This window comes from Brachyhypopomus gauderio, chromosome 17 (genome assembly GCF_052324685.1).
Source record: "Brachyhypopomus gauderio isolate BG-103 chromosome 17, BGAUD_0.2, whole genome shotgun sequence".
Lineage (NCBI taxonomy): Eukaryota > Metazoa > Chordata > Actinopteri > Gymnotiformes > Hypopomidae > Brachyhypopomus > Brachyhypopomus gauderio.
The window spans coordinates 18,652,919-18,663,568 of NC_135227.1; the positions used below are offsets into that span (position 1 = coordinate 18,652,919).

The 10,650-nt window shown below is 42.6% G+C and overlaps 1 protein-coding gene across 4 annotated transcripts in view; it reads left to right on the plus strand.

Moving 5' to 3' along the window:
- Positions 1-10,379, plus strand: part of pla2g4f.1 (phospholipase A2, group IVF, tandem duplicate 1) — an 18,296-nt gene extending 7,917 nt beyond the window's left edge. For all 4 annotated transcript variants that reach the window (XM_076977704.1, XM_076977703.1, XM_076977705.1 and 1 more), the window contains 8 exons: positions 1-25; positions 814-925; positions 4,633-4,770; positions 4,927-5,034; positions 5,525-5,692; positions 8,350-8,519; positions 9,056-9,242; positions 9,954-10,379. The exon at positions 1-25 is cut by the window's left edge and continues 198 nt beyond it. In XM_076977704.1, coding sequence (XP_076833819.1) covers positions 1-25; positions 814-925; positions 4,633-4,770; positions 4,927-5,034; positions 5,525-5,692; positions 8,350-8,519; positions 9,056-9,242; positions 9,954-10,183 — 1,138 coding nt within the window. In that variant the 3' untranslated portion in view covers positions 10,184-10,379. The remainder of the gene's footprint in view (positions 26-813; positions 926-4,632; positions 4,771-4,926; positions 5,035-5,524; positions 5,693-8,349; positions 8,520-9,055; positions 9,243-9,953) is intronic.
- Positions 10,380-10,650: the final 271 nt, after the last annotated feature.

Below are 10,650 nucleotides of genomic sequence, written 5' to 3' on the forward strand. Positions count from 1 at the left end.
AATCGAGCAGCTCATCTACGGCAAGGTACATGTACAACACACACACACACACACACACACACACACACACACACACACACACACTCATACGTACACACACGGCACACAAGACCCACAAAAACTAATAACAGCAAGGAAATAACATGAGACTTATGACCTGACTGCTTTATGGATTCTTAACACTTTGGTCTTGGGATTTTACCACATTAAGGGTTTGGTACATTCTAGTGTGTATAATGCTGTATATTTATGTATCTGTTCCCCTTTCTACACACTTTAACTCAGTTCTCTTGGATCTCCATGATATGTATGTGACATTTGGCTTTGGTCAAAATACCACCCGGATCAAGCAGCACAACCTCCTCATCCTGCCTGAACTGTGCTGTTCAAAGCAGCCGGTGTGCGTGCCTGTCCCTTTAAATGATAATGAGCCGGTGCTCGCCCCGCCCCCTCTTCTGAAGGGCGTGGCAACGAGTACACACACACACACACACACACACACACACACAAACACGTGCACAGCTTGTCAATTTGTCAAATATCAGATGAAAGTAAAGCACATTCTAGCAAAGGGTGGAGATCCTTTTTCTGAACTAAGCAGCCCACAATAAATGAAATGAGTGTCTTACTTGGGTTTGGGAGTCGGTAGGCACTCCAGATCCAGATGTGTGATCATATGTTACCTGTGTTGTATTCTAGGAGCAAATGAACAGGCAAATAACCTTTGAACTGTCTGCTTATATTTTGTCTGTATCAAAAGATACCGAACCTGAAATACATGAAGAAAACTTGTTTTTCTTTTTTTCCCCCCAGAAATACACAGGTACACTGTCTGACCAGCAGAGGGCAGTCTCTGAGGGCCAGAACCCTCTCCCCATTTACACTGCGGTCAACGTGAAAGGCACTGGTGACTTCATGGTGACTGGTAAAGGCCTGAGATGTGTACATCTCCATGCACAGATACCAGGAGCAAGAGTCTGTACAGACTGATGTTGTGTTTTAGGACCAGTGTTGGGAACGTTACTTTAAAAAAGTAATTAGTTATAGTTACTCACTACTTGTTCAAAAAAGTAACTGAGTTAGTAACTGAATTACTCTATAATAAAAGTAACCCGTTACCAGGGAAAGTAACTATTTGCGTTACAGTTAAAAAAAGGTTATATGCCAATTAATTAAGTTTTTTTTAAGCAGTTTTCACAGTCAGTTGAAATGAGTAGATCAGAAAAATGTTTAACTTTTGATATTTATTGCACATCCACAGACCAGTGCAGGATAAAATCCTTTAAAATCCCAAATCTTTGGAAAAAAAAGAAGCAAAAGTAAACAGTTACACTATATAAAGTGCATTTACATCTATCAAATTAAATTAAATTATCTCAACCTGAGACAACTGGTTTGTTCACAACAGAAGTAAACTTAACAATAAAACCTCTATTCTTAATTAAATAAATCAAATACCCAGTCTGGTAGACATTCAGGAACTTCAAGTATTTTCTTAAATAATGTTTGTATCGTCTTGAAAATGCTAATTTTCTTCGGCTTGCTTCTGACGCCATTTCGGCCTCTTCTCCGTTTGTGTCGTGTCACTCGCGTGCTTCGGCGCGCGTGTAAAAACACTGGCTCTGATTGGCTACCATAACGCTGCCTTAGCCAATCGCTTACTGACTTGTTAAGTTAAACAGGTGTTACACAGAGAACTGTGACCTATCGAGATCTGTTACTCCTCACTAGCCTGGGCAGCGGTCCGCTCGCATTAGTATATCAATATATAGTAACGCACCGCTTTTAATGACCAGTAACGTAAACGGCGTTGTAACGACAGGAAAAGTAACTAATTATATTATCCCGTTACTGACAAAATGACGCCGTTACCTAACAGCGTTATTTTTAACGGCGTTATTCGCAACACTGTTTAGGACATATACTCACGTATTGTGAGCAGATGCAAAGCACTTTGTACATCACTGTGGATAAGAGCGTCTGCTAAATGCCCTAAATGTAAATGTACTTACAAAGATCATTTACTGGACTACTTATCTAGGGCATATACTGGAGTACTTACATAAGACATTTACAGAGGACATCTAGAGTATTTATCTAGGGCAGGGGTACTCAACTAAATTTGTCCGCGGTCCAATTTTGGCAGATAGCTGTCACCTGAGGTCCGGGGGGTGGCGAACGCAAGTTGTTGAGCTGGGGTGGTGAACGTAACACTCGTGACGGAGTGTTTTTTTCAATAGCCCTGAAATAAATACTCCGGTTTAAAATTAATTCTCCCGTCAAAATGAATAAATATGGTTTTTTTGGGTCCGTATCCAGTTAATCAGGAATGAGATTGGGTCCGGACAGGACTGCGTTCGGGTCCGGATACGGACCGCGGTCCGCCAGTTGCCGACCCCTGATCTAGGGCATATACTGGAGTACTTACATAAGACATTTACAGAGGACATCTAGAGTATTTATCTAGGGCATATACTGGAGTACTTACATAAGACATTTACAGAGCACATCTAGAGTATTTATCTAGGGCATATACTGGAGTACTTACATAAGACATTTACAGAGGACATCTAGAGTATTTATCTAGGGCAGGTATCACCAAATGGCGGACCGCGGTCCGGATCCGGACCCGAACGCCGTCCTGTCCGGACCCAATCACATTCCCGATTAACTGGATACGGACACAAATGCCAAAAAAATTTTAACGGGAGACTATATTTTAAACCGGAGAATTTATTTTCAGACGAGTGTTACGGTCACCACCCATTTGAGTGTTACGTCCCCCCCCCGCTCAACAACTTTCGTTCGCCGCCCCCCCCCCCCCCCCCCCCCCCCCGCTCAACAACTCAACAACTTTCGTTCGCCACCGCGGACCCGGACCTAAGGTCTGAGCTATCTGCCAAAAATGGACCGCGGAAAGATTTAATTGATTACCCCTGATCTAGGGCATATACTGGAGTACTTACATAAGACATTTACAGAGGACATCTAGAGTATTTATCTAGGGCATATACTGGAGTACTTACATAAGACATTTACAGAGGACATCTAGAGTATTTATCTAGGGCATATACTGGAGTACTTACATAAGACATTTACAGAGCACATCTAGAGTATTTATCTAGGGCATATACTGGAGTACTTACATAAGACATTTACAGAGGACATCTAGAGTATTTATCTAGGGCATATACTGGAGTACTTACATAAGACATTTACAGAGGACATCTAGAGTATTTATCTAGGGCATATACTGGAGTACTTACATAAGACATTTACAGAGCACATCTAGAGTATTTATCTAGGGCATATACTGGAGTACTTACATAAGACATTTACAGAGCACATCTAGAGTATTTATCTAGGGCATATACTGGAGTACTTACATAAGACATTTACAGAGGACATCTAGAGTATTTATCTAGGGCATATACTGGAGTACTTACATAAGACATTTACAGAGGACATCTAGAGTATTTATCTAGGGCATATACTGGAATACTTACATAAGACATTTACAGAGCACATCTAGAGTATTTATCTAGGGCATATACTGGAGTACTTACATAAGACATTTACAGAGGACATCTAGAGTATTTATCTAGGGCATATACTGGAGTACTTACATAAGACATTTACAGAGCACATCTAGAGTATTTATCTAGGGCATATACTGGAGTACTTACATAAGACATTTACAGAGCACATCTAGAGTATTTATCTAGGGCATATACTGGAGTACTTACATAAGACATTTACAGAGCACATCTAGAGTATTTATCTAGGGCATATACTGGAATACTTACATAAGACATTTACAGAGGACATCTAGAGTATTTATCTAGGGCATATACTGGAGTACTTACATAAGACATTTACAGAGGACATCTAGAGTATTTATCTAGGGCATATACTGGAGTACTTACATAAGACATTTACAGAGGACATCTAGAGTATTTATCTAGGGCATATACTGGAGTACTTACATAAGACATTTACAGAGGACATCTAGAGTATTTATCTAGGGCATATACTGGAGTACTTACATAAGACATTTACAGAGGACATCTAGAGTATTTATCTAGGGCATATACTGGAGTACTTACATAAGACATTTACAGAGGACATCTAGAGTATTTATCTAGGGCATATACTGGAGTACTTACATAAGACATTTACAGAGGACATCTAGAGTATTTATCTAGGGCATATACTGGAGTACTTGCAAAGGGCATTTACAGAAGTCTTTCTAGAGTAGTAGAATATATCTAGAGTATTTTTACTGGAGTGTGACTAGAGTATATTCTGCAGTATTTCGTTAGGCCATATAATGGAGTCTTATGTAGGGGATGTGCTGGAGACATTAGCTGGAGTATATAGGGCGTATATTCTGTAGTACGTAAGTTAGATCTTGTCCTGTTAAATTTTTTGTGTGTGGAGTATGAATAGTTTGTATTCCCTTTACACCCCTTACATGTCATCACCGTGTATATTACACATGTCCAACATTAATGTTTAGTTCACATTGTATACAACTACATGTCTTGATGTTTTATGTCTTCTCGTTTAAATCGTAATGAGTGTTTAAGGACGGAGACATCTGACATCTGTAACCTCCCCTCCATGTTACAGAATGGTGTGAGTTTACTCCATTCGAAGTGGGATTTCCCAAATATGGAGCTTTTGTCCCAGCTGAGAACTTTGGAAGCGAGTACTTCCTGGGTCACCTGGTCAAGAAACTACCAGAAACACGCATCTCCTACCTCTTAGGTGTGTGTGTGGGTGTGTGTGAGGAAGAGGCAGTACATTTTTATGTCTCTCGTTACACACAACATTGCTAATTGGACACATTTCAATAACAGTAGTGTGTATGTGTGTGTGTGTGTGTGTGTGTGTGTGTGTGTGTGTGTGTGTGTGTGTGTACAGGTATCTGGAGCAGTGTTTTTTCTGCCAATCTGACTGAGCTCTGGAGATCTGTGACTGGAATACTTCCGTCCTGGAAGCCGTGGCCAGGGCAGCATGGGAGTAACATGGGTAGGTACAGGCGGACAGCCCAGAGGATACCTGGGCACACCTGGGCCAGTCTAGGTACACCTGGGTATACCTGGGCTTAGCTGGCCAAGCCTGGGTACACCTGGACACAGCTGGCCAAGCGTGGGTGCACCTGGGCACAGCTGGCCAAGCGTGGGTGCACCTGGGCACAGCTGGCCAAGCGTGGGTGCACCTGGGCACAGCTGGCCAAGCGTGGGTGCACCTGGGAACAGCTGGCCAAGCGTGGGTGCACCTGGGCACAGCTGGACAAGCCTGGGCACAGCTGGCCAAGCGTGGGTGCACCTGTGCACACCAAGGAACAAGTAGGCAGTCCTGGACAACACTGGGTACACCTAGGCATACCTGAGCATGTCTGGGCATACATGAGCATGTCTGGGCACACTTGGTCATGTCTGGGCACACCTGGGCATGTCTGGGCACACCTGTACTGTATGCTCCTTTTGCCTTTTATGGTTCCTTCGTTGTGCAACAGAGTCGGGCCATTCTCAGACACTGGACACGTCAGAGCTCGGCCCAGATGTGACTGTACTAAGCAGCTTCTTGACTGGGCGTCCCGTCATCAGCAAGGTGTTTAACTTCCTGAGAGGATTCTTCCTGCACAACAACTACAGCAACCATGCCACCTTCACTACATGGAAGGGTCAGACATCCTGATTTATTTGCTGAACTTGATTTATTTTACATATATACACGTGTATTTACTGTGTCATACATATGTTGTTGTGTCTAGTGTAAAGGAAGACCAAAGGACTTAAGACATAACCTTGTGGAACACTGCACATTATAAACCTGTTAAACAGACTGAAATTTTCAATCTGCAGTCTGGCAATCTAGTGAAACCAGACTGAAATATTCAATCGACAGTCTAAACCAGTTAATCCAGACTGAAATGCTCAAACTACAGTCTAAACCAGTTAAACCAGACTGTTCAAGGCTTATTCTAGGATTATTCCTAGTTCCAAAACACTACAGCTGCTGCTTGATGAGTTTCTGCTAAATGTTTAATATCAAGAGCTGGTGAAAACAATGATATGGGGATGTACGTATTTATCTTTATTTTGCTTGTTTTGTTTGTTGATGTGAACAGAGGAAATTTCACGTTTAATTATTGGCATGCTAACGATGAAGTGCTAATGATGAACACATTTCGTTTAGCTGTGTTAGCATGAGATCTCGCCTCCTACCACCCACACATGGTGGAGTCTGGAGTCTCTACTACACTGAATGTAGCCCAACAGTTTATAGTTGCTGTGTTGGCAAATATACTGTGTAATACTGCACTACAGTCCCTGACATATACACTTCATATACAAATATATGCTTCATAACACTGGTGAATGACGTTGTGGTGCTATTAAAGCCATATTTAATATTTTGTGTGACTTCCACGAGCTTGAAGGACCGCATCCATGCATCAGGGACTTACAGTGGGGGAAATAAGTATTTAGTCAGTCACCAATTGTGCAAGTTCTCCCACTTAAAAAGATGAGAGAGGCCAGTAATTGACATCATAGGTAGACTTCAACTATGAGAGACAAAATGTGAAAAAAAATTTGAGAAAATCATTTTGTCTAACTTTTAAAGAATTTATTTGCAAATAATGGTGGAAAATAAGTATTTGGTCAATAACAAAAGTTCATCTCCATACTTTGTTGTATATCCTCTGTTGGCAATGACAGAGGTCAAATGTTTTCTGTAAGTCTTCACAAGGTTGGCACACACTGTTGCTGGTATGTTGGCCCATTCTTCCATGCAGATCTCCTCTAGAGCAGTGATGTTTTGGGGCTGTCGGCGGGCAACACGGACTTTTAACTCCCTCCAAAGGTTTTCGATGGGGTTGAGATCGGGAGACTGGCTAGGCCACTCCAGGACTTTGAAATGTTTCTTACGAAGCCACTCCTTTGTTGCCCTGGCAGTGTGCTTGGGATCATTGTCATGCTGAAAGACCCAGCCACATTTCATCTTCATTGCCCTTGCTGATGGAAGGAGGTTTCACAATACATGGCCCTATTCATTCTTTCATGTACACGGACCAGTCGTCCTGGTCCCTTTGCAGAGAAACAGCCCCAAAGCATGATGTTGCCACCCCCATGCTTGACAGTTGATATGGTGTTCTTTGGATGCAACTCAGCATTCACTGTCCTCCAAACACGACGAGTTGTGTTTTTACCAAATAGTTCTACTTTGGTTTCATCTGACCATATGACATTCTCCCAATACTCTTCTGGAACATCCAAATGCTCTCTAGCAATCTTCAGACATGCCTGGCTTAAGCAGGGGGACACGTCTGGCACTGAAAGATCTGAGTCCCTGGCATCGTAGTGTGTTGCTGATGGTAGCCTTTGTAACGTTGGTCCCAGCTTTCTGCAGGTCATTCACTAGATCCCCCCTTGTGGTTCTGGGATTTTTCCTCACCGTTCTTGTGATCATTTTGACCCCACGGGCTGAGATCTTGCGTGGAGCCCCAGATCGAGGGAGATTAGTAGTGGTCTTGTAGGTCTTCCATTTTCTGATTATTGCTCCCACAGTAGATTTCTTCACACCAAGCTGCTTGCCTATTGCAGATTCAGTCTTCCCAGCCTGGTGCAGGTCTACAATTCGGGTTTCTGGTGTCCTCCGACAGCTCTTTCGTCTTCACCATAGTGGAGTTTGGAGTGTGACTGAGGTTGTGGGCAGGTGTCTTTTATACTGTTAACGACTTCAAACAGGTGCCATTAATACAGGTAATGAGTGGGGGAAAGAGGAGCCTCTTAAAAAAGAAGTTACAGGTCTGTGACAGCCAGAAATCTTGCTTGTTTGTAGGTGACCAAATACTTATTTTCCACCATTATTTGCAAATAAATTCTTTAAAAGTCAGACAAAATGATTTTCTCAATTTTTTTTCACATTTTTTCTCTCATAGTTGAGGTCTACCTATGATATCAATTACAGGCCTCTCTCATCTTTTTAAGTGGGAGAACTTGCACAATTGGTGACTGACTAAATACTTATTTTCCCCACTGTATGTCAGAGACTGTATACTGCTTCATAATGACAAATGACATCAGCGCTGTTTTTCAAAATGACTGATTATTCAGTTTGAGTCATTATGCACTTTATAGTCGCTATGTTAAACTTTGTTTGTGCGAGATGGTGATTTAGTGTGTGATACATACATTTAGTCTGATCATCTTTGATGAATGTGCATATGGGTGGATGTGTGTGAGAGTGAGACAGAGATACCGTGAGGGTGATTAGTGTGACACACACCCAGCAGCATTTGTTTGGTTGGTCTGAATGCTTCTCTGACCACTGCAGATAAACACCCCGACTCTTTTCCGAACAAGCTGACCCCGGTGGACTCCGTGTTGTGCCTAGTGGACTCTGGGTTTGCCATCAACTCCAGTTTCCCTCCAGTCCTGCGTGAGCACAGACGTGCTGACGTCATCCTGTCCTTCAACTATTCCAGGCAGCGCGACCATTTTAAAGTAAGAAAGATCATTTTACGGGAGAATTTTACGCATTTTGCTCGCAGGTTGCAGTCAGCAATCTGACCGGACTCTCCGGAACATTTTGGAGCTGGAGCTGATGTTGGCTGTTGGCCACACAGAACAGGACCACCAGTCCCTTAATCAATGTGCACATATATTTTCTTTATGTTTAATTTAATACAGTTTTATTTTAAAATTAACATGTGTATTTATTCTACTCCGCTTTAATTGGATATTTAATTAGAAAAGGGAAAAAGACCTTGGGAAAGTAAGAATTTTAATTTCATTGCGCAGTTTTGATTTCTGTGCATCTATTTGCCTATTGTGTATCTATACTCAGAAGTAACCTTAACCATAACACCTGTACACTTTTTCATTTGTGGAATTTTTCACATTTTTCGAGCAACACGGTGCAGGTAATCATGCAGATTCAGTTGAAGAGCTTCGGTTAATGTTCACATCAGACAGAGAGACTGTGTCTCTAATGAACCCTTTTGCCTTTATGCGCATGTCTGCACGTGCGTGTTTTGCAGGTCCTCAGACAGACTCAACAGTACTGCGCTGACCACAGCGTTCCCTTCCCAAGGATCAACTTTGACAGGGTAGCGTCTGAGCCCCAGAGAGAGGTCTACGTGTTTGAGGACAAGGTGAACGGTGAAGTCCCGATAGTGCTGCACTTCCCCCTGGTCAACGTCTCCTTCAGAGAGTACAAAGCCCCAGGTAACCACCGTCTTCTCTTTTAGCCTCACAGGTGGCCAAGTTAAAGGGGAACTATCAATACAAGTATCAACCTGCTTCTTTAGGTATTAATCATCAGTGGTTTGTATAAAGCCCTCGTCTTGTGCAACATGGTGCATCTTGTATGAATTATCAGTGAACCGAATAAAGTTCCTGACCCATTATTGGACTGTTTCCATGGACAACCTATCTATCTGGTTGATGTATAAAAGGAACCGTCAAACAAGGTTTTAAATTAAAGTTGTACTATTTGAATGAGGCGATACTAGCCTTGATCTGGATCTACCACAGTTTTACTGTGGAGATGAGTAGACAGGAATCTGACTGGCTGTGGTAACATCCCAAAAAGCTTAATAGCAATAAATTCCTTTGGCCTGTTTAGCACTGAAGAATAATAGAAAAGGTCTGACTCCAAGAAGCAAAGCTAAATACATTGAGCAGTGTGGAACATCAGTAGAACATCAGCTGTGTTTGGCAACTGAGTGAAGTTGTAATTATTATATCGTGTAATGTTTATTGCATTTCATTAATAAATATATGTGCCTGAGAAATATCGTTGCCTGAGAATCGAGAACAGAGTGTCATTAAAAGATGCCTACACTGGACACACAACTAAATTGCGTATGGATCTCACGCAACCATCGAGCAGAACGCGGTACTGATGGCAAACGCATGTGTATGTTGAATTTTCAGGACTGAAGAGACGTGGAGAGAGAGAACTGAGGGAAGGAGACGTGGACGTGAGCTCCACAACCTCTCCGTACATCTCCAAGAACCTCACCTACTCTCCGGAAGACTTCCAGAAACTAGCAAACCTCACAACCTACAACGTAGTCAACAACAGAAGCGCCATCGTTCAGGCTCTCCAGCGAGCGCTCCACAGAGGTCGACAACGACGGCGTAGTGGCGAAAAGGAATTATAATCGAATAAAGCTTCGCACACACAGCTAATTGTATCTGGGGAAAAAAAGAGCACGTCAGATGTGAAGGAAACGCCACCCCACTCATTGTTTTTAAAGTTCAGCTGTGGTTGTGAGGAGGATGTGAATGCACAGTGCTGCTTCTAGGAAAAACACGCTGTAGAGTTGCATCAGATCAAATAAAGGTTTTACGTGGTTAGACACAGTACTTCTACACACCAGAGTAATGAGCATGAACACAGAGGTGCAGAGGGCCGTAGGGTGAAGATAACGAGTGTCCAACCTGAGAAGACCTTTCCCAAGTGTCCCTATAGGACACAAGAGTGTGACGGGGGGGGGTCCCCTCCCCCCACCCTCTGGACCATCAGCAGGCAACCAAACGTCTCTCACACTAATCCAATAACCGCACACTTAGCTGTGGAGATGGAGGACAGATATTAAAGCGCTGATTAGTTTTTATGTGGTGTGCT